Source organism: Heterodontus francisci, chromosome 35, assembly GCF_036365525.1.
Source record: "Heterodontus francisci isolate sHetFra1 chromosome 35, sHetFra1.hap1, whole genome shotgun sequence".
In the NCBI taxonomy this organism is placed as follows: domain Eukaryota; kingdom Metazoa; phylum Chordata; class Chondrichthyes; order Heterodontiformes; family Heterodontidae; genus Heterodontus; species Heterodontus francisci.
Genome location: NC_090405.1, coordinates 31,472,391 through 31,491,362, shown reverse-complemented (window position 1 = coordinate 31,491,362; position 18,972 = coordinate 31,472,391). Strand labels below are relative to the sequence as shown.

The following is an 18,972-nucleotide window of genomic DNA, read 5'->3' as shown; positions in this document are numbered from 1 at the left end:
GGGTGTGCAGTCAGTGAGTGTACAGGAACAGTGTACACTGGGTGTGTAAAGGGACAGTGTGTGTACAGGGACAGTGTATACTGGGTGTATACAGGGACGGTGCAAACTGGGTGTGCACAGGGACAGTGTGCGTATGGGGACAATGTAACTGGGTGTGCACAGGGACAGTGAACACTGGGTGTATACTGGACAGTTTGTGTACAGTGACAGTGTACACTGGGTGTGTACTGGACAGTGTGTGTACAGGTCAGTGTGCACTGGGGGTGTATAGGGACATTGTGTGTACAGGGACTGTGCACATTGGGTGTGTACAGGGACCGTGTGTGTACGGGGACAGTGTGTGTACAGGGACAGAGTACACTGTGTGTGTAGGGACAGTGTGTGTACAGGGACTGTGTGCACTGTGTATGTACAGGGACCGTGTACACTGGGTGTGTACAGGGACAGTGTGTGGACAGGGACAGTGTACACTGGGTGTGTACAGGGACAGTGTATGTACAGGGACAGTGTACACTGGGTGTGTACAGGGACTGTGTATGTACGGGGACAGTGTACACTGGGTGTGTGCAGGGACAGTGTGTTTACAGGGACTGGGTGTGTACAGCGACAGTGTATACTGGGTGTATAGAGGGACAGTGTATGTACAGGGACAGTGTACGCTGGGTCGGTACAGGGACAGTGTATGTACAGGGACAGTGTACACTGGGTGTGTACAGGGACTGTGTACACTGTGTGTGTACAGGGACAGTGTGTATACAGGGATAGTGTACGCTGGGTGCGTACAGGACAGTGTGTGTACAGGGTCTGGGTGCACTGTGTGTGTACAGGGACAGTGTGTGTACAGGGACAGTGTACGCTGGGTCGGTACAGGGACAGTGTGTGTACTGGGGCAGTGTTCACTGGGTGAGTACAGAGACAGTATACATTGGTTGTGTACAGGGACAGTGTGTGAGTACAGGTACTGTGTACAGGGACAGTGTGCGTGCCGGTACTGCGAACACTTGGTGTGTACAGAGACAGTGTATACTGGGTATGTAGAGGTGCTGCTCGCTGTTATAAGCGGTGCTGCCGGAAGAGGCGCGCGGGACTTGGGCTGTGTCACGTGCTGGGGCCATGGTGTTCGAGTCGCTGGTGGCTGATCTGCTGAACCGCTTCTTGGGCGATTATGTGGAGAATTTGGACAAGTCTCAGCTCAAGCTGGGCATATGGGGAGGTAAGGGCGGCAGCTGGAGCCTGGTACTCGGTCCCTGTCCTCACCTCCCTCCTCCGGTCATTCCCGGAACTCAGCGCTGCCCCCGGCCCGGGCACTCCTCACCCTCCCCCGGCCACCTCTCACCCTCCCCCGGTCATCCCCGGGCCCTGACCCCGATCAGGCCACTCCATCACCCTCATCCCCGGGCACCGGCCTGGACATCTCCGGCCCCTCGGTGTACGGACCCCCGGCTTGACTTGCCTCCTCCCCCCGCCCCCCATTCCCGTCGCTGCCCGCGATTTTCCTCCCGGATCTCTGAACTTCAGCCTGTGCTATTCCCAGGGAATTCCTGAAATTGGGCTCTGTCCAGTCTTGCTGGTTCATGTTCCATCTCTTAATTTTCTTTGCTATGCGGAACTTCCATGACGTGTTGTAATCTTATATCCTGTTTTTTCCCCTCTAATTTGGTCTGGGGTTTTTATTACTGTTGAGGGAATGTGAAGCTTTGCTCAGCTGCTATTCCACACAGTCCAACATTACCACTGCCCCATTTCCTGATGGCATTAGTTTTCACATCAATGCTGATGACACCCAACTGTACCTCATCCCCAACTCTCTCGACTCCGCTGCTGTTACTAAATTATCAGACTGCTTATTTGACATCCGGTACTGGATGAGCAGAAATTTCCTCCTATTAAATAAAGACCGAAGCTATTGTTTTCAGTCCCTGATCCATTCTCCATTCCCTAGCTACCAACTCCATCCCTCTCCATGGCAACAGACTGAGATTGTTCTGCTCTGTTTGCAACCTTGGTGTCACATTTGACTGTGAGATGCGACCTTATTCGTGCCATCGTCAAGACCACCTATTGCTACCTCTAACGTCACCCCACTTCACCCTGTCTCAGTTCATCTGCTGATGAAATCTTCATTCCTGCCTTCATTACCACTAGACTTGATTATTCCAGTGCACGTCTGGCTGGTTTCTCTCATTTTAATCTATGTAAACTTGAGGTCATCCAGAACTCTGCTGCCTTGTCTTAACTGGCACCATGTCCTGTTTCACTTTCACCCCCTGTGCTTGCTGATCGACATTGCTCCCAGTCAAGCAATGTCTTGATTTCAAAATTCTCATCCTTGTTTTCAAATCCCTCCGTGGTCTTGCCTTGCCTTCCCTATCTCTGTAATCTCCTCCAGCCCCACAACTTTCCTAGATATTTGCACTCCTCTAATTCTGGTCTGTTGTACCTCCCTGATTGTAATTGCTCTACTATTGGTGGCTGTGCCTTCAGTTGCCTTGGTCCCAAGCTCATGGGTAATAAATGCTGGCCTGGCCAGTAACACCCACATCCCATGAAACGAAAAAAAAAAAGCACTGGAATACCTTCCCTATGCGTCTCTGCAACTCCACCTCCCTTTCCTCCTTTAAGACACTCCTTAAAACCTACATCTTTGACCTATGATCATCTGACCAAATATCTCCTCTTATGGTTCAGTGGCATACTTTGGTTTATAATGCTCCTGCCTTGGGATGTTTTATTACATGAAAGTGCTGTAAAAGTTATTACTTCTTTACCCCTCCCCAAAATACATTCCTAGTCCTTTGATTTGTAAGGACATTCACTTTCACCCTCAATCCCCTGCCCCTTTTATCCTCACCCCCTCTCTTGCACTCCCAGACCTCTCTCTGGCCCTTTCCCCCTCACCCCCTGCCCCTTTGACCCACACCTTCCTTCCCTCGACCTGTTGACTAGATTCCCCTTCAGCCATAATGACAATGCTGCCTCTGCTCCACCTTGCCCTCTTCCTCCATCTGCCCTATCCTTCCCTCTATGGCTTCACACTCAGCGCAACTTTGATGTAGAATTATATACAATGTACACTGCCATTCAGCCAACTGGTCTATAGCAGTCAGCCCTCTTCATCTAATCCTATTTGCATAACCTATTCGTTTCTCACTCGTGTGTTTATCTAGCTTCCCCTGAAATGCATCTACACTGCTCTCTTCAACCACTGCACGTGGGAACGTGTTCCACATTTTAACCATTCTTTGGGTTAAGAAGTTTCTTGATGTTGTTTTCCTTCCACTTTTACTGGCCCTAGCCTGCCCAAGCTCTGCCTAGTTTGTCACATTCTCCAACATTGCCCTGAGGGGCCAAATGGCCCACTTCTCCTATTTCTTCGGTTCTTGAAACTTTGTGAACTGAAATGCCAGTGACCATAAGGAAGGAAGCCTTTAGATGAGAGGAGCAGGAAATCAGAAAGACGGTAGACAGGCTGAGATGAGCAAATAGGTAACATGCTGTGGGCTGATGCTGGAGAAAGGGGGCTGGGCCTGAAGTGAAAAGTGGGGAAAGGAGATCAGCGGAAGGGCAAACTTGGAATCCAAGGCCTGAGAGAAATTGAAAAAGGTTTTTTAAAAAAAACAATTCTCTAAAAGATGTTCGGAATACAGAAAGAGAAAAGATAGGCTTTACAGGGTGAGTCTTGCTGTAGCATCATCTGAGACAGACTTTTTCATGATGTAAGCTGTTGTATGCCAGCAGAAAATCCTGATGCAGGAAGTGAACTTGTGTAAACAGGATCTGCATGCAATAAACAAGACACCCCTGGTGTTGCTCATGGTGAGTGAGAGGTATTATAACCATGAGTGCTGACATTGGCATTGGGAGATGTCCTGGGAATACCAGGAAGAGGACTAGTAACATAATCAGGACACACTTTCTCTCTCTCCGTGTAATAAAAATGTGAAATTCACTCTGCCAAAAAGCTGTGGACGCTGGGAAAGAGTTGGAGCTTGTGATACTGCGATCAGTTTTTGTACAGTGAGGTTTGTTTTGTGACGTTATTAAGGGATTTGGAGTAAAGACAGGTAAATGGAATTGGAGTGCGCAATCTTCTTCAATGGCGGCGCAGGCTTGAGGGGCTTGAGATCCTATGACCCAGGGTCATGCACTATTGAGGTGGGGGTCTTGGGATTGAGCAAGAGGTGGGTACCAGAGTCTGGGAGCACTGGCAGTTTTGGGGTCCTAGTTTTCCTGGAAAATTGGAGCGTGAAGTTCTGTGAATATTGAAGTTGATTCTGAAATCCAGAATGGCTGGGCATTTGGGATCATTAAGGAGAGAGGCCTTGGGTCTGCTTCTTGAAAATAATGAATCAATAAGTCATGGGCGGGTTGAGATGTTAACGAGCTCCTCACAAGTGGCAAGTGTCCTTTCGCACACTTAGCTTTGTTGATTAAGTCAACTAACTAACAAATGAGCTCAAAACACTCAAGTTCATTGCTTAACCAGTTTGCTTTTGATGAGATTTCCTTAGGCCTCAAATTGTTTAGAAAGGACATTTTTAACTGAATATACAACCAAAAGTGTGGGAAGTGACTTCGTTCCATTCTCTACATTGAATCTTTGTTTTCTACCCATCAACAAGAAACAATGATCGTAAGGTGCTGCAGTTCACAGGCTTTGCTGCTCCCAGTAGTGTGGCATAGAAAACATCATTTATTGATGAACTTAACTGTGATGACTTGCTTGACATTCAGTGACTTGTTTATTTCCATTAGTGAAAGCAAAGAAGTTCTCAAATCATAGACTGTCCTACCCTTCAGATTCAGTTGATTTTGAGACTTCATGCTGGGCAGTACCAGAAACTGCATGCAGTCAGAGTTCAGAATGTAGTTCAAGACCTTTTGCAACAGTAAAGGTCAAAATGCCCAGCTGAAACCCAAGCTAAGGTATTGAGATAAAAAATCTTTAATGAAGTTATGAAGACACATAGGACAGTTAAATGGGTAAATTTATAAAATATATGCCAAGAACCTCTGTTGAATTCCTTGTTTTGTTTTAAAACCTTAATTTTTATTTCCGATATATATCTGAGGCAGCACTGACTCAAAATGCCTGTTCAAAAATAAGTCTTTCAGTCGGCTCATCAACAAACTGAGGCAATGAAAAGTTGGTGTGCAGTGTTCCCACTATAAAATGCAGATTTTCTATTATAATAGCATGACACAGGAATATGTTCATGTGCACAGGGACTATGCAACTTATGTAGAAATTCTGATGAGATACAGGTAGATTTATTGTACTTAACACCTTGATGTTTCCTCGAAACGTCATTGCTGATGCTTTATGAATCTGTCATTTCTTGCTATTGCATCCTTTGTCCTCCAAATAACTAACCGTACATGTCATATATCACCCCCCCCCCCCCCCCCCCCCCCCCCCCCGTGCCTAAGGCTGCACATGACAGAGATGAGACTTTTTTCCCCTATTCTGCCAGAGATTTTCACACTGGGGTATCTGGACTCTACATTGGATGAGAGGGCATCTGTGCTGTTATTAGATTTCTCTTAATTGTCAAGTTACAATATTTTTCTGCAGTTGTTGACTTTCTACCATGTTATGCTTTCTTCCAACTGGTTTTATTTGGGTTGCTGGCTTTTGCAATTTAGGGTAAAGTGCATTGATACTTGCAGGGGGACAGGAATGTTTGAAAACCACTTTTTAAAAATTCATTCATGGGATGTGAGCATTGCTGGCAAGATCAATATTTGTTGCCCTTTTTGACTCTTCATGGGATGTGTGTGTTGCCGGCAAGGCTGGTATTCGTTGCCTATCCCTAATTGCCCTTGACAAGGTGGTGGTGAGCCACTGCCTTGAACCGCTGCAGTCCAGGTGGTGTAGGTACACCCACAGTGCTGTCCAGGTTTTTAGACTCAGCGACGGTTAAGGAACAATGATATATTTCTAAGTTAGGATGGTGTGTGACTTGGAGGGGAACTTGCAGGTGATGGTGTTCCCATACGTCTGCTGGCCTGTTCTTCTCGGTGATAGAGGTCATGGGTTTGGAAGGTGCTGTCGAAGGACCCTTGGTACGTTGCTGCATTGCATCTTGTAGATAGTACACACTGCAACCACTGTGCGTCAGTGGTGGAGGGAGTAGATGTTTGAGCTGGTGGGTGGGGTGCCAGTCAAGTGTGTTGCTTTGTCCTGGATGGTGTCAAGCCTCTTGCGTGTTGTTGGAACAGCACCCATCCAAACAAGTAGAGAGTATTCTATTCCATCGCATTCCTGACTTGTGCCTTGTAGATGGTGGACAGGCTTTGGGGAGTCAGGAGGTGAGTTGCTTGCGCAGAATCCCCACTCTGAGCTGCTTTCATAGCCACAGTACTTATGTGGTTGGTTCAGTTCAGTTTCTGGTCAGTGGTAACCCCCAGGATGTTTGGTGTAAAGCCTGGCTTGGGTATAAAATTAAAACCGGACCTGGGCCTGATCCGACCACAGCCGACTCAAACCTGACCTGGGCCAGAGTCCTTCAATTTCTTTTCATACCCAACCCAACCTGACAATATCAAACATGTTATTCATGCAGAAAAATAAAATGGTGTCAAAAAGTAGATGCAAAAGAAAACCCTGCAGAACAAAACCGGACCACAGCCAAACCGAGCCCGAATGCTGGACGCCGAATATAGACCCGAGCCGACTCTGACATGCAGTCGGGTTTGGTGGAATCTCTTTCTCTTTCTTTCTTTGGCCTCCTTGTCTTGAGAGACAATGGGTAAGCGCCTGGAGGTGGTCGGTGGTTTGTGAGGCAGCTCCTGGAGTGGCTATAAAGGGCAATTCTAGAGTGACAGACTCTTCCACAGGTGCTGCAGATGAAATTGTTTGTCGGGGCTGTTACACAGTTGGCTCTCTCTTTGCACTTCTGTCTTTTTTTCCTGCCAACTGCTACGTCTCTTCGACTCGCCACACTTTAGCCCCGCCGTTGTGGTTCCCCGCCAGCTCTGGCAATCGGTGGCAACTGACTCCCACGACTTGTGATCAATGTCATAGGACTTCATGTCGTGTTTGCAGACGTCATTAAAGCAGAGACATGGACGGCCGGTGGGTCTGATACCAGTGACAAGCTCGCTGTGCAATGTGTCCTTGGGGATCCTGCCATCTTCCGTGCGGCTCACATGGCCAAGCCATCTCAAGCGCCGCTGACTCAGTAGGGAGTATATGCTGGGGATGTTGGCCGCCTCGAGGACTTCTGTGTTGGAGAAACGGTCCTGCCACCTGATGCCAAGGATTCTCCGGAGGCAGCGAAGATGGAATGAATTGAGACGTCGCTCTTGGCTGACGTATGTTGTCCAGGCCTCGCTGCCGTAGAGCAAGGTACTGAGGCCACAGGCTTGATGCACTTGAACTTTTGTGTTCTGTGTCAGTGCGCCATTTTCCCACATTCTCTTGGCCAGTCTGGACATAGCAGAGGAAGCCTTTCCCATGCGCTTGTTGATTTCTGCATCGAGAGACAGGTTATTGGTGATAGTTGAGCCTAGGTAGGTGAACTCTTGAACCACTTCCAGAGTGTGGTTGCCGATATTGATGGATGGGGCATTTCTGACGTCCTGTCCCATGATGTTCGTTTTCTTGAGGCTGATGGTTAGGCCAAATTCATTGCAGGCAGCCGCAAACCTGTCGATGAGCCTCTGCTGACGATGCTGCATTAACATCTCTCGTTGAAGAGTGTCTGCAAAGAGGAGTTCCCTGATGAGGACTTTCCGTACTTTGGTCTTCGCTTTTAGACGGGCAAGGTTGAACAACCTGCCACCTGATCTTGTGTGGAGGAAAATTCCTTCTTTTGAAGACTTGAACGCATGTGAGAGCAGCAGGGAGAAGCGATCCCAAACAGTGTAGGTGAGAGAACACAGCCCTGTTTCACGCCATTCCGGGTTGGAAAGGGGTCTGATGAGGCGGCGCGATGCTGAATTGTGCCTTTCATATTGTCATGGAATGAGGTGATGATACTTAGTAGCTTTGGTGGACATCCAATCTTTTCTAGTAGTCTGAAGAGACCACGTCTGCTGCCGAGTTCAAAGGCTTTGGTGAGATCAATGAAAGCAACGTAGAGGGGCACCTGTTCATGGCATTTCTCCTGTAGCTGGTGAAGGGAGAATAGCATGTCAATAGTGGATCTCTTTGCTCGAAAGCCACACTGTGCCTCAGGATAGATACGCTCAGCCAGCTTCTGGAGCCTGTTTAAGGCGACATGAGCGAAGACTTTCCCCACTATGCTGAGCAGGGAGATTCCACAGTAGTTGTTGCAGTCACCACGGTCACCCTTGTTCTTATAGAGGGTGACGATATTGGCATCGCGCATGTCCTGTGGTACTGCACCCACGTCCCAGCACAGGCAAAGCAGTTCGTGCAGTGCTGAAAGTATAGCAGGCTTGGCACTCTCGATTTCAGGGGTAATGCCGTCCTTCCGAGGGGCTTTTCCGCTGGCTAGAGAATTAATGGCATCACTGAGTTCCGATTTTGGCTGTACGTCCAGCTCATCCATGACTGGCAGAGACTGGGCTGCATTGAGGGCGGTCTCAGTGACAACATTCTCCCTGGAGTACAGTTCTAGGTAGTGCTCCACCCAGTGGTCCATTTGCTTGCGTTGATCAGTGATTGTGTCCCCTGATTTAGATTTGAGGGGGGCAACCTTCTTGATGGTTGGCCCAAAAGCTCTCTTAATGCCATCATACATTCCTCTGATATTTCCTGTGTCTGAGGCCAGCTGAATATGACTGCATAGGTGTTGCCAGTAGTCATTTGTGCCGCGCTTCTGGCTGCTTTAAGTGCTACGGATGTTACCTCGCTGGGGGCTTTCTTGTAGTTCAGCAGTGCGATGCGCTTAGCGGCTATGACAGGTTCCAGCTCTTCAATGTGAGATTGAAACCAGTCTGCATTCCGCTTCACACGATTGCCATCGGTGGTTATTGCTGAGTCATAGATGGTGTCTCTGATGTGGGCCCACTTGGTCCCTGCATCCCCTGTGGGAGTGTTTTGGAGGGCTTTTTCAAGTGAATTTAGAAACTTACAGAACAGCTGTGGATGAGAAATTCTGCTAGTGATGCGCAGGCGGCCCTTCTGTTTGGAGTGATGCATCTTCTTTGGTTTGGGTCTAACCTTGCTGCACACCAGGGAGTGGTCGGTGTCGCAGTCCGCACTGTGAAAGCTGTGTGTGATTTGAACTTGGTTTAAAGAGGCTCGCCTTGTGACGATGAGGTCCAGCTGGTGCCAACGACGTGATCTTGGGTGCCTCCAAGAAACCTGGTGACAGGGTTTAGTGTGAAAGAACGAGTTGGTGAGGCAGAGTTTATGATAGGTACACAACTCCAGCAGTCTCTGTCCATTCTCATTCATCCTTCCAATGCCAAAGCGCCTAAGGCAGGAGAGCCATGAGTCACGGTCGGCCCCAACCCTAGCATTAAAGTCCCCCAGCAGGAATAGGTGTTCGGTGTTGGGGATGCTACTAATGATATTATGGAGTTCCTCGTAGAACTGGTCTTTAGCTTCAAGTGGGGAGCAGGTGTTGGAGCTTAGATGCTGAGTAGGTGTACTAGACCAGAGGCGGTGAATACTAACGGAAATAACATGTGATGCCTCAGTTGTGGTTTTGTTAAATCAAGATTGAAAAGAAGACTCTAAAGCGGATGTTTTGGCTGCAACAGAGGTGGCTGTGACTTGAGTTACATAATTGTGGCCAAGAGTTGTCACTTTGGGAGTTGTGCACAAAATTGATGGTTTTCGGCCTTTTTTGTGTCTATTTGTTTGTGTCTCTTTCTTTTCTTCCCTGCCACATGACTCCAAAAATCTTGAAAGCAATTTTTATCATAAAAGGGCCATGCTATTTATCTCTCTATCTTGTATTTAAGTTTAATAAAACATTAAAATTGTTTAATTCTGGGAAAGAATTGCAGAAAATGTTTTTGCATAATTGTGAATGTATGCGTATCCTTGCTGATAGCTGTTATCTTGTTTCAGGAAACGTGGTCCTTGATAACCTGACAGTCCAAGAAAATGCACTCGTAAGTACTTAATCTTTGTAGAGAAGTAGAACTTTAAAGCATCTTTTATTGAGAGATATTACTTCACTGATTCTGAAAGTTGCTGAGTTGTAGTTGAAAACAAATGGGGATGAGGTTCCCTGGCACGGGGGGCCTCACATTGCTTCAGTTTGATACTGTATGGAGTGTAAACCCAGTGTAGATCTCATTGGGTGTGCAAAGTGGTTACGGAGTTTGTTGGATGTCCTGAAACCGTTTTCAATATAAAGATTGTCTACATTATGAATTGATGCAAATCTGTCTCTGACTTTATATGAAGCCAGTTGGAATTGGGATCGTTGAAGAGGTTCATAAATGCCCTTGCTTATGGGGGAAAATTAATCTTGAATATTTTCTGTAACTGCGCTTGCCTTCCCATATTGGTTTGCCCAGTTTATGTGGATGCATTTGGGTTTTTTTTTTTGAGTTGTGCATGGAGGATTTTTTTTGGCAAGTACCTATGCAGCACGCAAGGTAGCTAAGAGCATTGTTGAGAGTGATTTGGATGATTTATTTTTTCTATTCCGTTGTCTGAATTTTCAGCTTTGAAATCTGCTTGTGATCTAAGCAGAGCGTTACTTATACTTTTACTAGTTCAAGAATAAAAAGGTTGGATGCAAAAGCTAACTTTGTAAAATTAGTCACCCTTTTACATGCTGAAGGGAAATGAGTCTGACTGATCCATCTCAGCCTCCACCTGAGGTCCGTCTTCAGGTGTCAGTCTTCAGCCAATCTGATTCACTCCACATGATATCAAGAAACGGCTAATGGCACTGGATATTGCAAAGGCTAAGGGCCCTGACAACATTTTTTTGAAGGGGGCAATGATGCCAGCGGCTCAAAGGGAAGGAGACGGTACGTGAGAGAGAACCATTCAACTCGGAGACCATTTGGGTAGTGAGCAGTTTAGTGAGAATGGAAAAATTAACTTATGAAATAAAAAGTACAAAAACCTGAAAACATTCCTAATCCATTTGTGGAAGATAATTAGTACCTTTATAAAAAAAAAAATGCTTTATAGCTTGGAAACCATTCCGATCTTGTTTACAAAGCCGCTCTGTATTTTGCAATTTGTCTGAGAAGTTTATGTAGGCAAAAACCCTGTCCTTCATTGAATGTCCTGTGTATGCGATTGCATTACTGGAACAGTAAAAGCACAAACTCATTACACAACATAAATGCACTAGCACTGAAAAGAGAATTGCACTGATGGTAAGAAGTCTTCAAAAAGGGACTAACTTGATGTTGTAGTACTAGCAGGTGTCAGTCACACTCATAAATGTGGAATAATAAATAAGGCTATGTAGTGTCTTTTGTGTGGGAGGCTTCAGCTAATACTGTTTCTGAATTGTTTTACTGTCCTCTGTTGTGATAGTTTATATTTAATTCTGGTGGGAGTTTTGTATAAATATTGACATCTGTGTGTGTTCTCCACTATACCAAAATTACTGTTCTTATTTTCTCCATTCTTGTTCCCAAACAGAATGATTTGGATGTCCCTTTCAAAATCAAGGCTGGACAGATAGGTATGATATTTTTGTGAGTTACTGGGCTGTACAGTTTTGTTTTGCTCTTGAACTGTGACCTTTTTGGTTAGGTATGTACACCACTGAGCTTAAGACTTTGCCAAAGCTTTCATTAGCAAAGATCTGATCTAAGTACACAGTGTAAATTGTTACGACCAGGTGAGAAAGGTGTCTAAGGGTCTGTTACAGTCTTCACCTAGTCTTCTTGTAATAGGGTTTAGTTTTCAACATTGTTTTGAGCTCCCCCTTTGTGAATCCTTGTTCACAGCTTTCCAATTCTAAGGCAAAGAAATTAGCATAAACAGCCTTTCTTGGGTTTAAAGAAAAAAAGTGAAATTTATTAAACCTTAAATTTAAACTCCAATTCGGTTAGCGCCTATGGATATACGACGCGCCCAGACTAGCATGCACACGCGACACACAGATGCAAATAGGGACAGAAGAGAGCAGAAGAAAAATAAAATGGAGAGGTTTGAGGCAGTCTTTGAAGGGGGTTTCTGGTTACTGTTTCTGTGGTTCCAGCACACTGTAGAGTCTCTGTAGGCAGCTCTTACTTTTTGTTGGGGCCCAGTATTCTTAAACCTTGGAGGAGACTTTTCTCCCTTTGAGGTTCACGTGTCTTTACTGGTTTCTGAAGCTGGTGAGAGTGAGATGAGAGCAGACAGGAGACAGATGCTCTCAAACCAGGAGCTTTCTGATTTCTTTTCCTGTTGGAAATTCAGATTCAAAAACTCCAACAGTCAGTCAGTCAGTCATGTCATCAAAACGAGTCTGACCACTTCTGTGTGTTCAGCCAGCTTAGTTAACCTGGAGTGCTTCAATGTCTGGTAATCAAAAGTCCCTTGTTCCAACACTCTGTTAATAAGCAAATGTCTTTCCAGTCAGGGCTTGCCATTTTAAGTTTTAATGCTCATGTGGCAAAATAACGTGTGCCTCAGTCTTGGCAGGTGGGGGACCTGCATGACAAAATAAATAACAATGCCTCTCATTTTGCTGTTTGTGTAGATATTTATTTTATAGTAGCCAATGTTTATGTTTAGCATAGTTTTACATTTTGCCTATAAAATTGCACTCATTTGGTATTGACTAAATTGAGTGGTACTGTATAATGCCTTTTTGATGCAGTAATGCATGGAAGTGGGAAAGTTGAAGGTTAAAGTAAAATAGCAAACATTTAAAAATGTGTACAAATTGCACACAAGCTATGGACTGGCATTATTTGCCATAATAGTGGGAGTTCCTTGGTGGATGATTGAGTTGCAGCTCAGTGCTGAATCAGAAACCCAGCCTGAATTGGCAGTCCGTCAGATAAAAGAAATACTGCAAAAAAAAAAAAAAAAATTTGGTGGACATCCAGGATGCCTCATTTTCCAGGGAAGAGTAGGGGACTTCCTAGTGTTCAGTAAAGATTTGTTACTCGATCACAGTCAAGAAAAAAAGATTGATTATTCATCTCTTCCCTGTTTGTAAGATATTGCTGTACGTTAAACTCATTGCTGTGCTTTCCAAAAGTAATTTGACAAATGTTCATGAGTAATTAGTTGGTAATACTCTTGAATGTCTTGTGGATGTGAGAGGTTTTCAATAATTAAAACTTGTGTTTAGTCGTCGATTAGTTTAAGATGACCCATACAGTAGTAATCAGTCATTTTAATTAAGTATAATTCATTACATACAGTAACAAGACAGTTAATAGGGAAGACGGACAATACCGCAGTCCTTTGGAGAATAGGCCATCATGCATTGAAACTGTTCCTTGCTCCTGTTCTGACCTTTCCCACATGACCATGGTATCCTCCACTCAGCCAATCAGTGACACTATATGCCCTTTAATCCATATATAAATTTGCTTCCATTTTGTTTGTCCATCACTCTCTGTTTTGCAGAAGACAATTTATAACAAACAGCAGAGGGACACTTTGGGATTACAAAGTCCCCTTGCCTTTCCTTTCCGTTTTGACTTCCTTTCAACCTTGACAGGTGAGTGGATGGGCACCGCTAATGTGGTAGTTTGCTTGATCAGCATCCCTGTCAGTGGACTCTGTGAAATCTTTACATCATCGGAATGCACGCAACAATTCAGTTATTTCAACAGTGGTTCTCCCTTACCACCCCACATACTATTTGTGAAGAATGAGTGGGAATTTCATGGGTACAACATCACTTCCAACTTCTTCTCCAGGTCACATGCTATCCTAACTTGGAAATATATCCCCATTCCTTCATTATCTCTGGAATAATATCCTGGAATTTCCCAATTAACACCATTGAGAGTACTATTGCCACAAGAACTGCAGCAGTTCAAGAACGGGATGAGCACCATTTTTTTTTTCAAGTTGATGGGAGTGGGTGTCAAAAGAAATGATCTTGTCTACATCGTAATAGGAACAAAAAAAAGTTGGTTGCATGATGTGCCGTTATGTTGCAGTGCAGTGTGTGTGAGTATGGTGCTGAGCGTGTTAAAATACTGCAGAAGGTTGACTGGCACTGGTGCAGTTGTTCATGATCACAGCTGCAGCTTCTTTCCCTGCAATTAGCATCCACATGGCAAGATACCTGATGGAGTGCTAACATGACACCGATCACATCCAGCCCAGTTATTGTCTTCTTTCTCAAGACTGTTGCACTCACCTTCCCCAATCTAGTCCAGCAAGTTTTGAGCAAAATGCCACAGGCTACATACAGTATAATTTGGGTATTGGAAATTTGTACTTGGAGGGCAGTTTTGCAGACTGATATCTGCTTAAGTAAGGACATGCTTCTGAATTCTTGTTGGCAAAACTTTCCTTTCCCATTGTTTATCAAACATGTGTTTAATTTGAGTTTGTTTCAAACCTTCTGTTGATTTAATTCTCTAACAGAATTTTGCAGAACCATAATTTTCCGTGTGCACAAGAATGTAGCCACTGTGCCAGCCACTTCATACTTAAAAATAGTGAAGATAGAGCTGAGATTTTTAACTGTCTTGAAATTTTTTTAGTCCTGACTTACCTCCATTAATTCTCGAGGGGGGAAAAGAATACAACCTACTAGTTAAACAGTTCAGAGGTGTATTGTTGTGGCAATCAGCAGCTGAAATTGCTTTTGGACAGATTTAATTCTACAGATGTGAAAAACAAGTTAATAAACATGTCAATGATATTCCAGTACAGACAGGCCAGTAAACAGTGAAGGGGGAGAGAAAAACCCTGAAACACTCAGCAGTTGTGCAGTGAGAAGGCGGGCTGCGGAGGGTTGCACCTGAAACGGTGCCACTGTTCCCAACAGAAGGCACTGAGCTTAAACCCACTCCAGGAAGAGTAAGGAGTTGGAGTGCAATGAAGTATTTGACAGGCATCTTGCTAAATCTGTAGGGTTACCTCTCAGCTGATGGGAAGATGAAAGTTTTTGCGTCAGCAATTACATCAGTGCTCACTATATTGGATAGCGCTGGCAAAATTTCATGCAAGTCTCTTGGACAGGACACTGGTGAACATTATGTTCAGAGATCTAAATATGCAAGGAGTTTGCAATATAATTTTAGATTGCAGGGGTGGGGTGTCCACGATTGCTAATTGGTTTACGGATCCCTTTTCAAATCTGAGAAGTTTTGAGAACCACTGCTCAAATCCACTCTTACAGTAGTTTGCATTACACCAGGAGATACACTGCTGTTTGGGGTGAGGAGTCAGCTTTACAAATGTGAGACAGAACCAGGATCTGACTTTTGAAGTAGGATTAATTTTTTCCTGAGAGGCAGACTGCATCAGTCAATGACATCAAAGGAGGTGGAACAAATAAAGGTGTGAATGACACCAGTTGACTTTACTACAGTCAGAGTTAAGTTGATTTGAGATTTGAAGCTTGTTGCTCTGCTGTTCCAGGTCAAATGCTAGCATTTCTGATGTGTCTTAGAGTCTTAATCATTTATGACACAGAAGCAGGCTGTTCAAGTCCATGTTGGCTCTCCATAAAGCTATTCAGTCAGTGCCACTCCCCTGCTTGCTTCCTGTACTCCTGCAAGTTTATTTCTTTCAAGTGGCCCTCCGTTTCCACTACTGCTGTTTGTTTGTATTCTACTGTGGGATCTGGAAAACTTAAGTGAAATGAAACTTGTATATATTTTCTACTCCCCTCACCCTTTCCCCTCCCCCCCCTTCCATTGGATAGATATTTGAAAAAGATATTTTTAGGTTGGGTGAATGGTATACAACAGTCCTGTGAGAGGTGCACGCACATGATGAGCTGCATGGCCTCATTCTTTGCTGTGAAATTCTGCAGCTCTGTCTCCTAAAGAAAGTTGTACAAAGTTGTGGATTTTGTAAAACATCCAATGTTGCCAGTTCACCTTTTGTTGTTTTATTGATTTTTTTGCACTATTTTCCTGTGTTTGATTTAAAGGAACAGGAGAGGAGAAATAATTGCCTTTGACTTGGTCTCTTTAAGCCTGGTGTTTTTTACATGTACAAATGATCCAGTGTTTGTGCTGTTTGTCATGTTTAGTTTCCAGTTGGGTAACTGTTGCTGTTTTCATTTGTAGACAAGCTTACTTTGAAGATCCCATGGAAGAATCTGTACAGTGAAGCTGTGGTTGCTACCCTGGATGGTTTGCACCTTCTAGTTGTTCCAGAAGGAAGTAAGTAATGTTGTGATCCTGTTAATATTAATATGTATTTGTAGAGTTGATATGACAATTGGTTTTTCTTCAAACCGACCAATAGTTATATAGTATGGCATCTTTAGATTGAACGTTTTGACCTTTAATATGTTCTGAAAGTGTTAACTTATCCAACGAGTCAAAAAAATTTGATAGGAATTGCCTCTCAAATAGGTCAGCGATTTAGGATTATAGCTGGCAACTCTGGCTATGTGTATTGCTGGAAACTCTGTTCTCGCTTCGCAGGTGCTGTCAGACCTGCTGAGTATTTCCAGCATTTTCTGTTTTTATTTCCGATTTCCAGCCTCCACAGTAATTTGCTTTTGCTATGCATTTTTTTGAAAATGGGTTGCTCAGGCAGTTAAGTGCTGTGATGGGGAAAAGGTATCTTACGACGATAGGACAGAGAGAAGGGCTGTTCTGTTTAAGTTGATGATCTATCAAAATGGGATCACTTATAGAGTGAACCAAGTGACTGTGATGCTGCCTGTTACTCTGTCCATTTCACCTTGTTATGGCATAAAGCACTGAAAAAAAACTGAATCGAGTTTCACCTCATTTAGTGTTAACTTGGCAAGCTATCAGAGATCCAATATGGGAAAACAAGAGTGAGGGGCTAGAGAGGGGATTGAGAGATGAAGCGAGGGCCAAAAAATGCCCTGTGGAAGTTGGAGGGTAGATGTAATGTTGAGTTTGGGGAGGGGTGTGTGGTGCTGTTCTGAGACACAAAATGGCCCTTGATAGGGTGAGAAAGCAAGTGTCTGGATTCAAAATGCTGCTCACTGGGAAGGGATCCAAGGCAGATATGCCCCAAAATAGTGCAAGTGGACTTTAGTTGTGAACACCAGTGCAACATTCCAAATGCTGCATTTCTGGGGTGTGGGAAAGAGGGTTCCAAGCCAGTAACAGCTGTCAGTGGAGTGTGTGAAAAGCCAGTTCATAACTTCAAGATGCTGCTCAGTCAGAGTATTGGGGAAGGGGGTTTGCAGATGATTCTAAGTGGGGACAGGGATGCAGTTGGGTCTGCATAATGTTGGGAGGATCAGGGTCGGTGGTTAATTTTGCCCTGGCCACTGCGGACCTAAACCCCACATCTGGTTGAGGGGGCTAGTTGTTAACAGTTTTGTTGCTGTGTATTTTTAAAAAGTGTTTAATCTTTTACTTGGGGCGGGGGGGGGGGGGGGGTGGGGGGGTGGTGCATGGAGAGGAGAAAAGAAAAGGAGGTTTCATCTTCATAAATTTTTTGGGACACGACCATTGAGAGTAGGCACAGGATGGTTAGTTCAAGGTGGGCCCTGGGAGTAGGGTCAGTTATGCTGATTTAGAGTACTTAGTGATGGTGTCCTATTCATCTCCATTTTGACTTCTTTGGATATATTTTGCAGAAAACATAAGGGCATTAGGATTTTCATGAAAGTCCCTCTAGGTTTACACATGTATGATTGCCAGTTCTGGAAAGAGTGAGTTCTATGTTAGTGCAATGGGGCTGTTGCATAACTTTATTTGAGCCCTACTTTTCTCAAGTCACATGGGATGTGAGCCAGTCGTCATTTTTAATATGGAACAGTTTTCTTTGGTTTCCCATTCTTTAGCATTTGATATTTAATTTTACTTTTGTGCTCTACCTAATCTAATGGATTGTTTTAAGTCAAATAGAGTCATAGTCATATCATAGTTAGACAGAACAGAAACAGGCTCTTCGGCTCATCATGTCCGTGCCGGCCATTAAGCACCTAACTATTCTAATCCCATTTTCCAGCACTTGGCCCGTGGCCTTGTATGCTATGGTGTTTCAAGTGCTTATCTAAATACTTCTTAAATATTGTGAGGGTTCCTTCCTCTACCATCTCTTCAGGCAGTGCGTTCCAGATTCCAACCACCTTCTGGCTGAAAATGTTTTTCTTCAAATCCCCTCCAAATCTCTTGCCCCTTACCTTAAATCTACGTCCCCTGGTTATTGACCCCTCTGCTAAGAGAAAAAGTTTCTTCCTATCTAACCTATCAATGCCGCTCATAATTTTGTGTACCTCAATCAGGTCCCCCCTCAGCCTTCTCTGCTCTAAGGAAAACAACCCTAGCCTATCCAGTCTCTCTTCATAGCTGAAATGCTCCAGCCCAGGCAACATCCTTGTGAATCTCCTCTGCACCCTCTCCAGTGCAATCACATCCTTCCTATAGTGCGGTGACCAGAACTGTGCACAGTACTGCAGCTGTGGCTTCACTAGCGTTTTATACAGCTCCATCATAACCTCCCTGCTCTTATATTCTATGTCTCGGCTAATAAAGGCAAGTATCCCATATGCCTTCCTAACCAACCTTATCTACTTGTGCTGCTGCCTTCAGTGATCTATGGACAAGTACACCAAGGTCCCTATGATCCTCTACTTCCTAGGGTCCTACCATCCATTGTATATTCCCTTGCCTTGTTAGTCCTCCCAAAATGCATCACCTCACACTTCTCAGGATTAAATTCCATTTGCCACTGCTCTGCCCATCTTGCCAGCCCATCTGTAACGTCCTGTAATCTAAGGCTTTCCTCCTCACTCTTTATGACACCACCAATTTTCGTGCCATCTGCAAACTTACTGATCATAACTCCTATATTCGCATCTAAATCATTAATGTACCCTACAAACAGCAAGGGTCCGATCACCAATCCCTGCAGTATGCCACTGGTCACAGGCTTCCACTCGCAAAACCAACCCTTGACCCTCACCCTCTGCCTCCTGCCACTAAGCCAATTTTGGATCCAATTTG

At 44.6% G+C, this 18,972-nt stretch overlaps 1 protein-coding gene across 1 annotated transcript in view; it reads left to right on the top strand.

Annotated features, from left to right (window-relative positions):
* The first annotated feature begins 1,096 nt into the window (after window positions 1-1,096).
* vps13c (vacuolar protein sorting 13 homolog C) overlaps window positions 1,097-18,972 on the top strand; it is a 355,084-nt gene continuing 337,208 nt past the window's right edge. Inside the window, exons 1-4 of the mRNA XM_068015185.1 lie at window positions 1,097-1,213; window positions 9,992-10,035; window positions 11,537-11,579; window positions 16,099-16,194. Coding sequence (XP_067871286.1) covers window positions 1,114-1,213; window positions 9,992-10,035; window positions 11,537-11,579; window positions 16,099-16,194 — 283 coding nt within the window. The 5' untranslated portion in view covers window positions 1,097-1,113. The remainder of the gene's footprint in view (window positions 1,214-9,991; window positions 10,036-11,536; window positions 11,580-16,098; window positions 16,195-18,972) is intronic.